The 18,751-nt window shown below is 41.1% G+C and overlaps 1 protein-coding gene and 1 pseudogene across 1 annotated transcript; both read left to right on the forward strand.

Moving 5' to 3' along the window:
• LOC115693589 (disease resistance protein RUN1-like) overlaps positions 1-10,227 on the forward strand; it is a 69,300-nt pseudogene extending 59,073 nt beyond the window's left edge.
• Positions 10,228-15,784: 5,557 nt separating this feature from the next.
• On the forward strand, positions 15,785-16,744 carry LOC115693592 (uncharacterized). The gene is made up of 3 exons (XM_030620605.2): positions 15,785-15,938; positions 16,043-16,120; positions 16,221-16,744. Exons 1-3 carry the CDS (start codon positions 15,855-15,857, stop codon positions 16,302-16,304), a joined length of 246 nt encoding a protein of 81 aa, XP_030476465.1. The 5' UTR covers positions 15,785-15,854; the 3' UTR covers positions 16,305-16,744.
• Positions 16,745-18,751: the final 2,007 nt, after the last annotated feature.

An 18,751-nucleotide genomic window follows, 5' to 3' on the forward strand; every position in this document is an offset into this window, starting at 1 on the left:
CAAGCATCGCAAATTGGTAGGCCACTGCAACATGAATTACATACCTATAAGCAGTACTGGACGTCAAACTATCAGATCAATGACTTAGAACCCCTGCTTTCAAAATCAAAGGCATTAATAACCAGTCAGAAGCTAATAAGAGAAGGCAGCATATGCCCATAAAATCTCATCTCAAGAATTGGCCATTTAGTACCGAGGACCTATTCTTTACGCAACCTTAGCAAAAATGTCACATTAAAACGTAGTCAAATTACCTTGGTCTTTCCATCACAACTAGGACATGTCCAACTAAAAAGTTCTGTCAAATCTGACATGTAAACCTGCAAAATAAAAAGCTTTGCACCTTGTTACAATGTTATTGTATTGAAATGGTGAAACCTGAAGGGTAATAACAAGAAGCTCTATGTAAATGGGAGAAAGTTTATAAAGAACACTTACTACATATGCATACTCCACCACTATCGTCACAAGAGTCTGATTGTAAACAGCTTTATGAGCCTTGGACCTCACTCAAAGTTCTGCATTTACCAGTTGAGAAAATTTCAGATTGAAAATGCAGTCACAAGTTCATTCAATTACAAGCAATGAAGCAAGTTTCTTATGTCTCTAGCGAGCTATTTCAACAAATCAAGTGAGAGGAACAATTTAAGGAAACATCAACTCAAAACAATATTTCGGTATATTTCTACCGTCCTTCATGAACTTAAAGAACTATATATGTTCAATGCAATGCGATGAAAGGGGAATAAGTAAACAACATAAGGCTCCTCTTTCCCAAAAGCTATTCCACTATAACCTTCAAGCTACAGTCCATCACTCAACTGGAGAAAAGCTGACTAGCTGACAGTCAATCACTGTGAGATACTGAACAAATTTTATCCCCAAAGAAGAAACAGCAGGATGAAATTTGTACCGAACAAATATAAGGAAATTCAATCGATCCGACCATATTCCAGTAGTAGCATCGATCCAAACTTGGTAATCTAATAGCTTAACAAAACCAACCAAATGCAACACAGCACTGTCAGTCATATGCCTCGAAAACATCCGAATCTACACCAGAGGGATCATTCAGCTATAGGTTTGCCCCCATTCAATCAGGCACTACAGATCCACGACATAGTCAACGATTCCCCGACCCTGAAATACCTAAATCCGCCAAATTCACAATACAAATCTCACTTTCGAAGCTCAAAACCGACGTACCCAACACTAGAGCCTCCGAATTAAGTCCGAGGATCATAGCAGTAAACTGGTACGTGAACACGGAATGCGATTACCTCTCGCCCCACTTGCGGCAATCAAGCATGGTCAGAACCATCACCCTCAACCACCACTTGTTCCGCTCCATATTCTACAATAGAAACGGATCGAACAGCGACATCGAGAAAACGAAACCGCGCCACAAAGAAATCGAATCTCTGTAACGTTTCGCATAAGCAAACAATTACACGAAATCGAACGCCGCAAATCGCGCAGTGAGATAGAGAGATGGATCGCGATCGTCCGTATTTCTCGAATTGAACCTCGATTCCGGTCTGTCGGGTTGGTGGATTTTATGAAGATTTTCGCCACGGGATGGCGATTGAAAGCCACGGCAACTTGGGGCAAAGGGAAGGAAAGGATGATGAGTATATGACATTTCCTGATTTGCCCTCGGGATCTTCTTCTGTTGTTGGCGGTCAGATTCGGTGATTTCGCCGTTTGCGTGAGGGCACTGAAGGAAGTTCAGCTAAGAAATTCGAATTTGGGCTTCCATCTTCTCTCTTTTGCAGCTTACCTGTGATGTCTCCACATTTGCACTTCGACGCAGCTTAGTTGAATTAGTTGTTTTTTTTTGTCTATCCTACTTTAATTATCATCTCACTTTCAAACTTTTGCTCTATTTCTTTGTAAAGTATGGAAATCTGAAAATCGAACCGCACACCTGAAACTCAACGTCCCTACCAAATTCGAACCCTCAACCTCCTCCATCCTAATGGGAAGGATGGCCACTAGAGCAACCCCTAGTATATGAAAATGTAATCACTACTAGACGCACTGTAAAGGTGTATTCAACTTTAAAAAGACAACTGTGTTTGGTTACACATGCCTACTTTTTCTCAATTTGGCTTAACAAATGGTGAGAGATGAGAGCTCCCATTGAACCGAAGTAGTTGTGCCTTCAGAGTATAGAACCATTAGTCGCTCTGAATAGTTTTGATTAAAAATGCGATCCTTAATCTAAGTTTCTAAATATGCAGGCAAGGATTGCCGTCGTGAAGGATGAGAGATTACGCGAAAAAAGAAGAAGAAAAAAGAGGGTTCTACGGTGGCGGGAAGCAACATGAGACAATAGCGATGCTGATCCTGGAGAGGTTACTTGAATCTGTGAAAATGTTTGCAATGCTGAATAGAAATGGTAGAGGACGCATTTAGGGAATGATAAGATCCTGATTGGTGCTCAGGACCCATTGTGATCGGGATTACCTTATGCTATATGTCTTCATGAATTCCTATTTCTCCAAAGAAATGCACCCTGCCTAGGTGATTGTCAATGAATGAACACATTTCATAATTCATGTCAAGTCGATGCAGAGTCTCTGTAGTCAAACATTTGTATTGTAACGGTAAACCGAGACGTTCCTGCGTATAGGAGGCCGTAGCTCATTGTCCAAAAAATTCTCAGATTTACCACAATTTGAGGTAAATGTGTCATACGTGTACCAATTAGGGGTAAGTGTAACATGGATATATTAGTTTGAGAGTTTTTTATGAAAATATGGCATGTGCATACCAGTTTGAGATTTTTTGTGATAGTAAATCTTTTTTAAAAAAACTTAAACTTTGACTAGTTGTCTAATGTCACTCTAGACTAGACTAAAGTCACGTTAGATCCACGTCAGCTCTATTCAACTATTGTTATCTACGCAAGCCGCCACGTAGGGACGGAATTGTAAAGGTAGCTATTTTTGGGTCACCAGTACAAGTTTGGAAAAATTGATAACATGAAAAATTGAGGCATCGGTGTCACACTAGGTAAAATTTAGGCTTTTAAATGGAATTTTCTCAAGTCCAGTTAGCTTCGTTTGCGAATCGGTGTCCACACAAACGGACATGTCCAAATTTTAATGAGTAGTGAACTTTGAATAAGGTACTGGTACAAGCTTGGGATTTTGACGACACTACCCATCGCCATCAGGAGCCCTCACCTTCGTGCGTCGATCCCCCAGCGACGTTAACTCCTCGCCCGTTTGAGTCTTTTGCTACAGCTTCGTTTCCCTATTTTTCCGTGCAGAGCTCACGACTTATGTCGATGGAAGTTGCGACTGCCGTCGATTCACTCCAACGGAGGTCGCTAGCCTCGTACGGCCATAGATATGTGGTCACGTGAGGCAAGCCACATCCATGACCGCGGCATCAGAGCTCCACTCGGGTTGATTTGCTTGATTTTTGGAGCATCAGAGAGAGACAACCCTCAGCCCTGCTTAAAAAATAAATAAACAGATAAACTTCCTCGCCACGAGGGCATTTGGGTATTTTCGCAGCAGCTAAAAGAGGCATGCAGTCATGCACTTGATGATCTAAAGATTCCAGAAAATCACAGGAACTCGTATGGCCGGACGTGGGGGGCTTTTTTCTCCAAAATAGCCCCGACTGGACACCATAACCCTGAAAGTGACACTACGATTACGTGCAAGCAAAGGCGCAAGTGTGTCCCGTGCAGTGCCATTCCTGCAATTTGGGGGCAAGTGCGTGGGCATTTACGGCAACACGGTGTTGTCCGAAATTCCAATGCAAAGATACATTTCGCACCGCGCGGTCAGTTTCGGCGCGAAGTAAACTCCACAGATACAAGATTATTACAATTGAAAAACATAAAAAAGAACGAGAGCGAAATTCTTTTTAATATTTTATTTTAGTCACCGAAGCCACTCGATTGCTCCTCTCATCTCTTCATAATCGCACTAATTCGAAAAATGAGCCACGACCCATGAGCATGATGTCACAATCGGCTAAGAACAATTTTCAGCAAGAAATCAGAAAACAAAAGTAAAATTTTAAATCATTTGTGTTAGGACAAGATGTTAAACTTGCTACTAATACTTCGAGAAAAGGTACAGTCTACAGTTTATGCAACCAATGATGCTACCATAAATGTTTGACTCTAAAAAAATCACCACTCGTCGTGGAGAAGAGAATTAATGGGACATGACTTTGGGGCGCGTACCATTTCTGGTACCAGTTCTAGAACAGGTGCCTAGAAAAGTACACTCACTGTCCAATAAAACTGAGACAAAAGGCATAATTTAGACATCTTAGAATTGGCCCCAGCCTACAACGTATCTGGCCCCGTAGTCCGACTGAAGAGGAGCTGCTTCATTTGATTAGAGAAAGACAAACAGAAACAACGCACATAACACAAATTTAGGATCGATAATCCATCTCAAAATGCATTACATGACATAAAATTTGAGCTTCAAGTGCCTAAAAAAGTTATATGTCTGGACCATAAACATATCAACAATTCCATAAAGTTTCCAGCAAGTAAACTTTTTAATAAATAGTTGGATGTCTTTATCCACTACATTTAAGTAGTCAACCAACTAGAAGCTCCAAAGCTTAATATATACGACTCAATTCATACAACTAGATACTTCAACAATTGGCGGTTCGCGTGAAGGGCGTTTGCACCCCATTCTGCTTGTGTTTTGTCTATGGGTTGATTTACCAAAACATAAGAAAACAAGATGCTATGAATGACGAATTGTAAATATAAATATGAGAGCCCTAGAAAATTCAAGATTCACTAGACTCTTCAAGGTAGAATTAGCAGAGAATTCTCGATAACTCCTAACAGACCAAAACTGAACAGTTGGAAGAACACGATAGAAAAGAAACCAATAAAATTCACAAGTCCCAACCACAACAATTTTTCAGTTGTCTTACCACAAGATCAAGTCCGCAAAAGGATGCCATAGCCCCTCCTACAGAATGCCCAGTCACCATGGCGTTGATGTCTCCATATAAATCCTTGGCTCTTATGACAGCATCCAAAATACCATGTCGAATTGCCGTATTGTGATAAGCATAATAAAATCCATGATGAACCCAAGCAACAATCAATAGAGTAACATTGTGACTCAATCCAAATCAGAAGTACCCACAGGTTGCAAGAGGCTTATCATCTCTAGAACTTACCGTGGCACTAGGCATTCCAGGGTAGTTTATGTAAAACTGTTTCCTGTAGAGATCTTCAACCCAATTTCGTATGCTGTAGACAATAAATAGAAGTAATCACTAACTGAAAAGCTCAAATTATAAAGAGACGTGACAAAATTTTTCACAGAACAAAATTAGTGAAGTATGTGATCTCCTCACGACTCCATCTAAAATTATGAGAAAGTAACTTTCTTGTGTTGGTGGAAATGATTCACCCTTTTTCCGTTCGTATGGACAACAGACCCATGTGCCTTGTGTACACATTCACTGAGGCTGCTCTTCTTAGCTTAAATTTTCATCAAATCCTTGGCATGTCAATTGTGAGGGGAAGAATTGCTAAAGTTAACATGCATACCTATGTTCTTGAGTACCTTTGAAAGCTACAACCATAGCATTAAGGTCCTTGGCCACCCCAACATATGCCTACAGTTGTAGGATTTAGAAATAGAGACAAACAATCAGATGCAATTCAAGCATAGAGGCACCACAAGCATCTAAATTGATAGGCCACTGTAACACGAATTATATACCTGTAAGCAGTGCTGGACATCAACTATCAGTTCAATGACTCCGAACCCCAGCTTTCGGATCAAAAAGGCATTAATAACCAGTTCAAAAGCTCATAAGACAAGGTACCATATGCCCACAAAATCTCATCTCAAGAATTGGCTATTTAGTACTGAGGATCCATTATTCACTCAACCTTAGCAACAATGTTATATTAAAACGTAGTCAAATTATCTTGGTCTTTCCATCACATCTAGGACATGTCCAGCTAAAAAGTTATATCAAATCTGACATGTAAACCCGTAATAAAAAGCTTTGCATTAAATTACAATTTTATCATATTGAAATGGTGAAACCTGATGCGTAACAACAACAAGCTTTAGGTAAATGTGAATTTTGTGTTAAAGAGCACTTACGGCTGATGCATACTCCACCAATATCGTGGCAAGACTGTGATTGTAAACAGCTTTATGAGACCTTGGACTACAGTCCATTACTCAACTAGACTAAAGCTGGATAGCCGATGTTCAACCACTGTGAGCACTCAACAAATTTTATCCCCAGAGTAGAAACAGTAGAATGAGATTTGCATCGAACAAATATAAGGAAAGCGTAGCATCGATCCAAACTCGGTAATCTAAGGGCTTAACAGAATCAACCAAATACAACTCAACGCACGTCAGTTACATGCTTTGAAAACATCCAATTGTACACCGGAGGTATAGTTTGTCCCCACTCAGTCAGGTACTACGGCTCCACAACACAGTCAACGATTTCCCCCAACCCTAAAACACCTAACCTGCACAAATTCACAACACAAATTTCACCGTCCAAGCTCAAAACACGACGTGCTCAATCCCAGCGCCTCTGTCTATTTCGCGCCTTCTCGCTATCGAAACTCCCGATCAGAGAGAATCAGAGCAGTAGTAAGTGATGCCATGAACGCAAATTGCGATTCACTTCTCGCCCCCCACTTGCGGCAATCAAGCATCGTCAGAACAACCATCGCCCCTCGACCACGACCCGTTCCGCTCCTCCCTATCCTGCAAACAGAAATCGAAGGAGAGGACGACGGATTTACCATCTTTGCTGATCTGCCCTCGGGATCTCCTTCTGTTGGCGGGCATATTCACTAAATTAAAAAATGTTTCGTCACATTGCAAGCTCTCTCGAGTTAAATTTTTCAAATTCATGCTCGAACCGATATAATGACTAGACTTGTTCGAACTCAAGTAACCGACAAGTCGAGGTTAATTGTGAATTATGGAACCCACTTCTCTTGGAGAGAGAGAGAGAGAGAGAGAGAGAGAGAGAGAGAGAGAGAGAGAGAGAGAGAGAGAGAGAGAGAGAGAGAGAGAGAGAGAGAGAGAGAGAGAGAGAGAGAGAGAGAGAGAGAGAGAGAGAATTTGAGAAGGCAACTTGCTATTGTGTATCGATTCTCGAATACTATCGGAATACTTATCTTGAACTGGATCCAATATTTCCAACGTTTTTTCAGACAAATGTACCTCCAGTATTTTGAATTGAATCGCTTAATCTAAAATTTACAAAATATTTATAGTGTGAATACAACTGGACTGATCACCGTTTTATAAGGCGATGGCATTGTCATCCCGTAATTGCTCAGTTGACATATGAGTTGTACAATTATCAGAATTGAATACTTCACTTTACATGTAAAAGACTATTAAATAAAAGAAAAGGTCTATAATCTTTGAGAACAAAAGTCATCGGACCTTTTCACCGGCTATGTTTGAAGTAAAAAAAAAAAAAGTTTGTAACCTCACACAACAAAAGTCACAAATGTCGTTTAAAAAAAAATACCAAAGAGTGCGAATGAATTATTAGTTTTATATATCGCAGTTAGCTCACACAAACAAAATAAAATAAGAACCCCCATGTGCGGTATGCGCGATGTTTGGTGGCTCTCACGGATTTATATTCATAGTCAAATGTTTATAAAAGCACAGAAAAATTAGTACACGAAACAAAAGGTGGAAGTTAAGAAAAAGTGAAATTCAATAGAAATTATTGTGGAGAGTAGATTAATCAATTTTGTAGAAATCAATCTTCAAATCTCTTCCTACATAGGTAATATAAATTATAAACACATCAATCCTTCATTCGACTTAAGTCAAATTTTATAAGCACATAACAGATTTATGGAATGATCATTTTCTGATGAGGCTCATGCATCACTCGTTCACTATGAAAGAAGAAAAAAACATTGAACATTAGAAAGTCCCAATCCAAACCCAAGCATGATAACCCAAATGATGAAGGGATCACGCCATCTTCCATTAATTCACAGGTTGGAATCCTGTTGCGATCGAACCTCTGACCGGTTAGTATTTTTAGGTGTCCGCAATATTATGTGGAAGGATTTTCGAGCCTTTAACATATTAGTTATGATGACAAATTCATATACCTATAGATGAACTGAGTGGTCATGGTTCAAACAAGACATTCCATAATGAATATAACACTTTATGATAACAGCCAGTATCGATAATCATATTGATGATTTCTTCTCACTTTTTAATTTATCAGGAAAAAAAAAACTGCGACCTATCGGGACTCAGGTGGAGAGGCCAAGCCGGACCACCCCCAAATCATCTAGCCGCGGGTCCATCTTGCACCGCCATGGCGAGACCCTCAGAAGCAGCAGACGTCATCCGACGAGGCCCTGTCCGACAGCTTCGAGGAGGAGCAGCAGTAGCTCAACGAACGATTGACTTATGTGGTGACAGTCTGTCTGGTTGTTGTTTCTGCTGTTCTGTTCAAAGACTTCTTCTGGAGAAGTTTAAGTGCAAGTAAGATGATGGGAGAGCGCAGTCCAAATAATGATGTTGCTACGAACCATTTATTAGCGTGAACGGTGAAATGATTAGTACCTCTTGGAGGAATTCACATGAACAAAAAGTATTGTAAGAGCTACCGGTGTAAACCCCCGCCTAATTGGTAAGTGGGTGCATGATTTTTGGGGGAAGTTATGACGACTAACTTGCTAGATGTTGACTTTGTTCAATTCGCATGCTGGTTTTAAGGGACGAACATCAACAATCTCTGTCTTTAAAGGGAAAATGCATCTACAAACTACCAAGATGGAAGGAAAAGTCTGACGTGGACCCATGCCTTAAAAGTGATTTGCTGTATGACCTCGTATCAGTTCGATCAGGCGGACCTTTCAATGTTGAAATGGTGCTGTTAGATGGTGGATTTCAGGTACATGTGAATCTAGATAGATTGATCTCCACCACCTCCCAAAGTAGCCTAGTTCAATGGAATGTTTGAGAGAACGCTTGATCGTGGAGCTTCCTAACTCGATTGGATCCCTCATAACCCTTGAGCACTAGTCTTTGAGAAACTGCAAATTGATAAAGATGCCACCGAACTCAATCTGGAATTTGGAATCACTTGCTGAGTTGGATATGTCGAACATGGACATAGAAGAGCTGCCTGGTTTGGTTGAGATCATGAAGCATTAGAAAGTACTGAAGATGAGCTTCTCTGCCAAAAGAATGATATAGAGTGCAGTATGGAAGCTGGAAAAGCTAGAAGAAATAGATGCAGAGCTTAGTGAGAATTTGCCAACAGAAATTCCTAGGATATCTAGAGATATTCATCTTGAAAGATTTTGAAAGTGATGTGTGCTGAGATACACCAAGTACCGAGGCTCCTAGAAAGTCTTATATGTCTGCATATTCATACCGAGTTCATAATGGCATTTCTAATCTCTCAACCTTGAAAAGCTTGGGAGATTTGTCTTTGGGAAGCTGAAAGTCTCCTCACCCTATTGACCCATCTAAGGTTGTGGAAGATGCTATTCCCCGGTAGATCGGTGGGTTAAACAAATTGGAGTCTTTAGAGTTGTCCTCTTCGACAATGACCACCATATCACTAGATATTGCACAGCTTTCTCATCTCAAGAGACTTGCACTCTCGAATGAATGTCTGGGGTGCCTCCCAATGTTTCCCTCAAGTTTATCGCCCTTATGAATCAGACATTGCCAGTCAACGCATACATTGATAGACCTATCAAACTTGAAGAAACTATCAGAACTTGTAATTGAGTATTGCACAGTTACAGACATTCCAAGCCTTGAGAGTATGGAAAGTCTTAGAGCATTGGAGCTGAACGAACTCAACCATCTTGGTAGATTGGATGATCTGAGTGGCTTGAAGAAACTAATGACTTTCCATTTACATCATTGTGGTAATCTGGTCAATCGAAATTGTTGGAAAATTTGTGGATCTCCTCCGTCAACTTAGTCCTGAAGCTATTGTATCAACATTAAAGAAATTAAAACGGATAGGCATACTTCACCGTGGGTGATTTGGGAATTCAGCACATTATGGAGTTGCTTGATCAAACTTGGCAAGTTTATGGAAAAGGGAAAATAATAGATACCTGCTCTATTGAGTACTTTTTTTTCAGATAAGAAGTGCCTTCTATTCTGTTATAGATATGAATTACCAAGAGGTTTATGCAAATCTTCTTTTCATGTGCACTTGGCATGTGTACTTCTTATATGGTTTTGTAATTCTATATACCCTTGTTCAGATCTTTTTTGTTTTAGCTTGGTTTGGTTTAGATGTTTGAGTGGCTTTGAATTGCTAATTAACTTACCTGGTGAGGTCAAGTCAATTGATATAACTTCCAAGTGCAATATTTTGTCAATTTACTATACGGCGATTTATGGGAGGTATCCTTATAATTGCTGCTTCATATTACTGAATCTGAAGTTGTTCGATGCCCATGCTTCACGCAGGAGAACTAACTTCATCATACCGTATACGATAAACTAGCTGTTATAAAGCGTGTGAAATATCTCAGCACTTATGGCATCACCTCTACGGAAATAACCCACTCAAAATTGCAACATGAAGAAGATGAATACTCTACATCGAGAAAAGCATGTTTATCTGAAAAGCATGAAGAAGATGAATATTCCAGTTTGTTTTTCGGGTAAAGCATGGTTCTTAATTGGATTCACAAGAGTTGAAGAGAAGGTGTAACAATTCTTCACTAAATTAAAAAAAATGTTTCTAGTTGCAAACGGACTTGGTCTAACATTATCGAATGTTGAGGTAAATCTGAAATAGTGACTCAAATCGTTTAATTTCAAAAGAATAGAAGTGTGGCAAAAAAAAATTTCCAATTCTAAAAGCTTAACATGGAATAGTCTTGCACTGTCTGTAAGTTCTTATGTTTTCGCCTCTTTCTCTTCTTCTGTAATAGATAATCCATTAGCATTAGAAAGAATGAAGAGCCACACCTCCCAAAATATTATCTGAAATAGAGAACTTTCATAATTGTGATAGGGGGGAGTCAATATTTTTTTTAATCATTATGGTCATTGGAGAGGCTTCACTGAACTAATGCTAGCCATTGGAGAGGCTTCGGAGTTCAATTGGGAATTTGGAATGATAATTGAGTTGGATTCCAAATAGGATCTACTAGGTCATATTAGCTTCGTGACTTTAGTTACCGTACTTGTTAGTGGCTCAAAGTTCTCATAGGATACTCATGAATAATTTTTTCCCATCTACATCAACAGAAGACTATGCTTACACATTGGTTTTGTGTGCCCTATTTAATAGTATTTTGTATAATAATCCGCACAAAGCATGGATTTATGTCCAACTACAGTGCTTAGTGACGAGCAATTCATTGACACTAACGAGGGGTTAAATGCGAAGGATGGTTCACCCCGAAATAAACGTAATCTTTTCTTAATTTGATTGATCGCTAGGGGAGAGCTTTGATGAAGATCGAGCTCGATAATTCCACATGGCTTTATGTTTCGGAGTTAATTCGAGCCTTGGCCCGATCAGCCTATCAAACTAGACTGACCGGAGCTCACCTCAATTAGGACGGGACGAAATGAACTTGGTTGGAAGTTTGATGTCTGCTTTTGTTGACTTCGACTTTGAATGTATCCGCACACTTATTTGTTTGGGGGGGGGGGGGGAGGGGTAAGTACGGCGCAAATGCCATAACTTTTGTACGGATGACACTTAAGTGCCATAACTTTTTTTTGGCTCACTTGAATGCCATAACTTTAAAAAAAAAGATCACTTAAGTACCACTTACGAGCTGGTTATGAGGGCTCGAAACCGCGGCTTTTCCGGCCGAACAATGACCTTCCCGGTGAGGCGAGTACCACCAGCTTGAAGAGAGGGTGTCGGTGAATCATTCAATGGCCTCCGTTCGTCTCGAAATTGCCGTTTTAGCATCAATGATGAAGGTAAAAATGCTTCGTAGTCACACATTTATCGAGCCGATTTGTGTGACTACGAAGCATTTATACCTTCGTAAACGGAGGCTAAAACGGAAATTTCGAGATGAACGAAGGCCATGGAATGATTCACCGACACCCCCTCTTCAAGCTGGTGGTGCTCGCCTTACCGGGAAGATCACTGTTTGGCTGGAAAAGCCGTAGTTTTCGGGCCCTCACGACCAACCCCTTTGACAAGCTAGTCGTGAGGGCCTGAAATCGCGGCTTTTCCGGTCGAATGGTGACCTTCCCGGTGAGGCGAGCACCACCAGCTTGAAGAGGGGATGTTGGTGAATCATTCCATGGTCTCCGTTCATCTCGAAATTTTCGTTTTAGTCTCCGTTGACGAAGGTAAAAATGCATCGTAGTCACACATTTATCGAGCCGATTTGTATGACTACAAAGCATTTTTACCTTCGTCAACGGAGGCTGAAACGGAAATTTCGAGATGAACGGAGGCCATGGAATGATTCACCGACACCCCCTCTTCAAGCTAGTGGTGCTCGCCTCACCGGGAAGGTCACCGTTTGGCTGAAAAAGCCGCGGTTTCAGGCCCTCACGACCAACCCCTATGACAAGCTAGTCGTGAGGGCCTGAAACCGCGGTTTTTCCGATCGAACGGTGACCTTCCCGACGAGGCGAGTACCACCTGCTTGAAGAGGGGGTGTCGGTAACTCATTTCATGGCCTCTATTCGTCTCGAAATTTCCTTTTTAACCTCCGTTGACGAAGGTAAAAATGTTTCGTAGTCACACAAATTGGTTCAATAAATTGTGTGACTACGAAGCATTTTTATCTTCGTCAATGGAGGCTAAAACTCAAATTTCGAGACGAACGGAGGCCATGGAATAATTCACTGACACCCCCTCTTCAAGCTGGTGGTGCTTGCCTCGCCGGGAAGGTCACCGTTCGGCCGAAAAAGCAGCGGTTTTGGGCCCTCACGACCAGTTCCTAAGTGGCACTTAAGCGATTTTTTTTTTGGAAGTTATGGGACTCAAGTGAGCCAAAAAAAAGTTATAACACTTAAGTATCCTCCGTACAAAAGTTATGGCACTTGCGCTGTACTTACCCCTTTGTTTGGGGGCAAAGGTCGATTATAATCCACAAAATTTCTGCACCACATGTCCAGTGATTTTGCTGCATTAAGAAACGTAATAATTGTCAACTTTGACAGGCTGGAGTGATGCTACAAGGAAGCATCCTTACTGATCAATTTTGTAGCAAAACTGGCCCCACGGCCCTCTGCATGTTCAGCCAATCCTGTGGCTTTTAAGTTCAATGGCCTACCGAAAAGTCATTTGAAAAATCTTCTTTTTTAGTTCCTTAATGTTCTGTGGTGAAGTAGGAACAAAGGTCTTTGATAGTTGAGACCCGCTTGTATCTATACGAAAAGCCTTTCTTTTCTTTTGATAATGTAGAAGTTAGACAGTGAATCCCACTTAATTGTCTCTTCTTCCCCAAGCTTTGGAGCTAGTGGAGGTAGCTCAGTTTCGATTAAAATGGAAGGAGTCTGATCTCAAAAATCTACATGCAGACTTTTGGACTTTCGTTTACTAAACCAAAATTTTAGTGGAGTATAATCAAAGCTAAAGCTATCGGAGAACAAATTTGATCTTCCATTGGTCTCAATTCAAGGAATTTGATACTTCCCAAGAGTCTTTTTTGACTCATCGAGTTATCGTGATTTAATAACTTCGATCTTAAAATTTTCTTATGACCGTCAGATATATGTCTAAAAAGACTTAAGAACTTATGAGTTCTAGAATGGAACATTTTTACGCCTCCGGATCTAGCAAGATTTTACTCTCTCCTCCTTGGCTGCCCCCACCATGTGCTTCCTCCATGTTATACTTATCAAATATCAAATAGGTCCATTTAATCAACGTCTGTACTCGATCGAAATCTGAAGGTCTTGCTGGTGTTGGCGCATTCACTTCACTCATGCACTCGAGGAGCCCAGCTCATCAACCCCCGGGAATGACCATGGCCATGGGCATGGGTTTTTTAGGGTTTTGGATGGGTGTGAGCAGAGCAAAGGAAGAAATGTGCAAAGGTCAAGGAAGGATCTGGAAGGAAGTCGTCGTGCGAGCAGACCAAAAGTGTAATGCTAAAAAGAAGGTGGACGAATGCAAAAGTCTCGAGTGCGCAGTGGAAAAAGGGCGAAAGCAAAGCAAGATTATATTCCAATGCCACTTTTCTCGAGAGTTAAAATTGTAGACTCTTCCTTTTGCATATTGAGTTTCAAATAAGCTCGTTTCGTGGATTATCTCACTTCTAGGACTCTAAAAATTGCTAAGTCCAGTTTTTTTTTAATAAAACTTAAAACTTTGACAAGTTGTCCAAAATCAGTTTCAACTATACTAAAGTCACGTCAGATCCACATTAACTCTATTTACCTGCCGTTGTTCATACATGCTGCCACATCGGATTTTTATTGGTCATCTTAGACAAAATTGTGATGAAAGGTGCTTTTTGGTAACTAGTACAAATTGGGGTATTAATTATAAAGAAAAAAAAAGAAGTTGGAGAATCGATATCACACTGGCACAGTAAAAGTTTCCTTATAGAATTTTTTCAAGCAACGTCAAATCCATGCTTGATTTTAAAGCTCGTCAGTTGTCCAGGCAAACCGCGACATCGGATTTTCAATGTCCATCTTATACCAAACTTTGACGGAGCGTATTTTTTTGGTCCCCGTACAAGTTTTGGATTTTGACGACGTAAAAACGATTTGAATAATTAGTATCACAGTGAATATAGAGGTTAGGATGTTCGAGGGAACCGCCACTTGCCGTCATTGAATTGCCACCTGCCCATCGCCATCACGAGCCCTTACCTTCGTGCATCAATCTATCTGCGAGTTAACTCCTCGACCTATGTCCATGGAATTCGCCACCGACGGAGGTCACTAGCTACGACCACAAATCCATGGCTGCACGGCCGCTGGTGTCGGTGGGGCCGACTCAGCGAATTCGCCGGATTTTCGGAGCCCCGGACAGAGCCCCTCGGCCCTGTTTTATCATTAAAACCAAATGCCCAAAAAACCAAAGAGAAAGGAGGAAATTCCTCGCCACGAGGGGCATTTGGGTTATTTTGGCAGCAGCAAAAGACAGAATGCAATTGAATGGGGGGGAGGGAGCAGAGAGGAAAAGGACAGAGGGGGGGCCGTGATTATGATGATGGATGGAGCGGGAGCAAGTCGGCTGTCGGGGGTCAGGTCACATGGAGGGGAGTGATGGTATCGTCTGCAGTAAAGAAAAGTCAAAGTCTACGAAGACTTGGACTACGAATAGTACATGATGAATCAGCTTTGCTCAAGAAGGAATCGCACATCGACCAAAAACAAAAAAAACAGAAGAAGGAAGAAGAAGAATCACACAAACGATTCATTTTATTTGGCAGTTCGTGCCTTACAGTGAGGTTTCCATAATCGTAGAGATTTCATCAAAAAGATTAAAAAAAAGTCTCTAGATCACTATGTAAAATCCAACACTGATTCATTTGTTCCCTCGTTCACCCGCAAAAATCATACGACAACAAATTGATCTCCATTTCTCAATGTTCATCGATAATTTCATCTTGCGATTTCCTTCGATCAAATACCATCATACGAAAATTGAAAACCATATAAAAACAAACTCTTAGGGGTGTGTTCATCTCGCTGAGCATTTTTTTGCCGCGGGAAAATACTTTTAGGAAATTCAATTTCAGCGAAAGTAAACTGTGAGAATTTGATTGAGGTGAAAACAAGTTGAAAAAATTGATTTTATCGTAATTCGTAATAAGTGAATAAGATGGTATCCTTTAGTTCCTCATGCAATGTGGTTTGGCTTGATCTTTCCTGGTGGATGGTACTTATATATGTATGTTCACTGACCAAATGCAGGTAAAACTCTGGGATCTGTCCAATAACCAGCCTTCATGTATTGCTTCGAGAAATCCAAAAGCTGTAAGAGACCCTACGTTATTCACATATTGATGTTCTGAAGCATTATGCACATGCCAATTAATAGTTGTGGACAATCAGAATACTGAGCTTTGTCATTGTTCTAGGGTGCTGTCTTTTCTGTTTCCTTCTCGGAGGATAGTCCCTTTGTACTTGCTATTGGAGGTTCAAAGGGGAGACTTGAAGTAAGTGGAAATCTTCTCCATTTCCTCGGTCAACATTGTACCTCCTTGCATTTTCCATTCATGGTTTATTAGTAATTCCTATGGGGTTGGGAATCTGTAGGTGTGGGATACATTATCTGATGCAGCTGTATCCCGAAGATTTGGAAACCACAGCAAACCGAAAATGGCAGAACCTGGTTCTTGATGCTGCCAAATGAGAACATGGTATAAATGTCTTAGATCTCCTCAATGTCGGCCTTGCTCAGTTCTTAGGGCGCATTGAAACGCCTGAAGTCAGGGTTAGCTCTGCGAGTCGAGTCCTGTTCTTGTAGCAGCGTGTTATTTAGCATTTTAAGTGTCTTTGTCTTATTTTTGGGTTTCGAGAAGGAAATAAGAAAGTGTTTTTCTTTCTTGGGTGGGTGGGGGTTTCGGGTTGGGGTTTCCGCTAGTATGCGAGAGCATCACAAGGAAAAGCTCCCGGGGAAAAGTGTTATACATGATATATGAAGCTAATGCAATAGTGTCTTTTTGACTCAGAATCCTGTTCAACCAGTAGTTATGAGCATCAACTGTGAAATCCGCGTATCCAGTAGAGCGAAAATCATGTTAAATACACTTTGCCGAGATGGACAGTCATTCTTGCTTTCTGTCGTCTGTGTTACTACAAGCTCTTGTAATTAATCATAATCGAGGTACTATATGGAAATTGCAGTGGAGCCCCAAGCTATTTTTTGTTTTTTGAGGGGTGGGGGGAGGTGGTGGGTTTCTCTTTCGTCATGCAAATGCTCGTGATTTGGTGTTGAACTTGATTAGGACTCAAAAAATCCAAGTACAGTGGTCTTGAAACAAGATCATCAGGCTGTTGATAGCTTCATTTCCAAGTTTGGCTCTAAATTTACCCCATTGTTGAAGCTATGGGGCGATCAGGAGGGATGTGGGTGTTGGGCATAAACCCTGGGAAGGATTCAGTTTAGCTTTCTGCTAGATAGAGTGAATTTGTTCATAAAAACCCAATTCACCGGTCAACGCGATGCAATGGTTGGCTACATTTGGTCTGAGGCAAATCCCTTCAGGGAAGGATAACTAAGTGATCATGGCCTGTGATTACCGGTGCACAAAGAAACCGGAAATCGCCCGAAACCGGACCGAAACTGGCGGTTCCTGTAGGAACCGGTCCGGTTCCCGGTTCCAATTTACTAGAATCGGAGAGTACCGGTCCAGTTCCCGGTTCTAGGCGTGGAATCGTCCACCCGAACACTCGTACTGGACCGGTAATATATATAATTTTTAAGAAAAATTTCCAACAAAAAAAACAAAAACGAAAACATTTTAAGAAAAAGGAAAATCCTAAAATCCATAATCTAAAGTTTAATGCCTATCAACTTAGTGCTCGTATCGTCTCACTCTCACTTTATTTGAGTCATCTCTGTATCTCTCATTCATGGTCTCAACTTTTAAGTTCATTGCCCATCGGCTTACGACCTCGACTCTCAACTCCCATCAATTCACGGCAGCACCTCCGGCAGTTCATCGCCTTCCTCTCTTGCTCTCGATCATCTCCATTTGCGTGAAGCTTGGTGGGATCAGTTCCATGGATCCACTCGGAAATCTGACCACACTAGCGGTCCGGTTCTCGGATGGATCCATAGAGCTAACGGGCGGTTTTCGATTTCAATTTTTCGGAACTGGCCCTTAGTGGGCGGTTCTCAGTTCCATGGTGAGAACCACCCAGCTGAACAATGCTCACCCCTACCTATGATAGTTGCCAACACAAGGGCCATCACAGGTGACTTTGATGATGTTGCTTTGTAGGAAGGAAGAATTAGGATCTTATCTTCAGTAACTAACCGAAGCATAAGATCTGATGATATCGATGATTTACTTATTAGGTGATTTGTGATTCGGAAAAACGGTGATTCACTTGGTCCGACTGTTGTTCGGGCACTAATCTAATCACGGAGCGCCTTGATATGGTGCTTGTACATGAAGAATGGAGACTCTCCTAGTGATAGTGTTACCTGTTTAGTTCGAGCAACGTGACTTATAAACTGATCAAGGAATGTGGCAGGACTTGTACCGGAGAGCGTGGTCAGCTCATCCAAGAGCCAGCTTGGTGCTGGGCAGGCACGCTTCTGATAACAGAATACTTGTGCGAAAAGCTCAGGCAGTCTTTTGAGGTTAAAAAAACAGAGAGAACCAGACTCGCGACGATCGATGAGGATTCGGACGAAACATATGCGAGAAAGATAAGTAGGCAATGGTCGACAAGCATATATGCATGCACGCCGATGTCCTCTCTAGAGCGGATGGCAACCAATTTGATCGGATGCTTTGGAAATTTTTCTGCTGGTATATTCGGGGTACTTCTAATATCTATATGCTCATCAAAAGACACGATAGAAATTGTAAATCGAAGTACTTAGCATCGCTCTAAATTCGTCCCTCGGAATGCTTTGCACGACGTCACGACTAATTGCCTGCAACCTGGGTTGTTGTCAAAACTAAATTAATTTTTTTTTATTGGAAAATTAAAAAGTAGTAGGTGAGATGCATGCCATATGGGGCACGTGCAGAGTAGTTAAGGTGGTAGCTGAACTATGATTTAACTTAAACAAGGCGTTTCCTCCCTGTTTGAAATTAGAGATAATATTA

This window comes from Syzygium oleosum, unplaced genomic scaffold, assembly GCF_021117445.2.
Source record: "Syzygium oleosum isolate NSW1041296 unplaced genomic scaffold, Sole_v2.1 Sole_v2.01, whole genome shotgun sequence".
In the NCBI taxonomy this organism is placed as follows: domain Eukaryota; kingdom Viridiplantae; phylum Streptophyta; class Magnoliopsida; order Myrtales; family Myrtaceae; genus Syzygium; species Syzygium oleosum.

Bases quoted from the DNA above. Each gene is read 5' to 3' on its own strand.
- LOC115693592 (XM_030620605.2), top strand. From the start codon at position 15,855: ATGTTCACTGACCAAATGCAGGTAAAACTCTGGGATCTGTCCAATAAC. The intron at 15,939-16,042 runs GTAAGAGACCCT...TCATTGTTCTAG, and splicing joins CTTCGAGAAATCCAAAAGCT to GGTGCTGTCTTTTCTGTTTC. The intron at 16,121-16,220 runs GTAAGTGGAAAT...GGGAATCTGTAG, and splicing joins GTTCAAAGGGGAGACTTGAA to GTGTGGGATACATTATCTGA.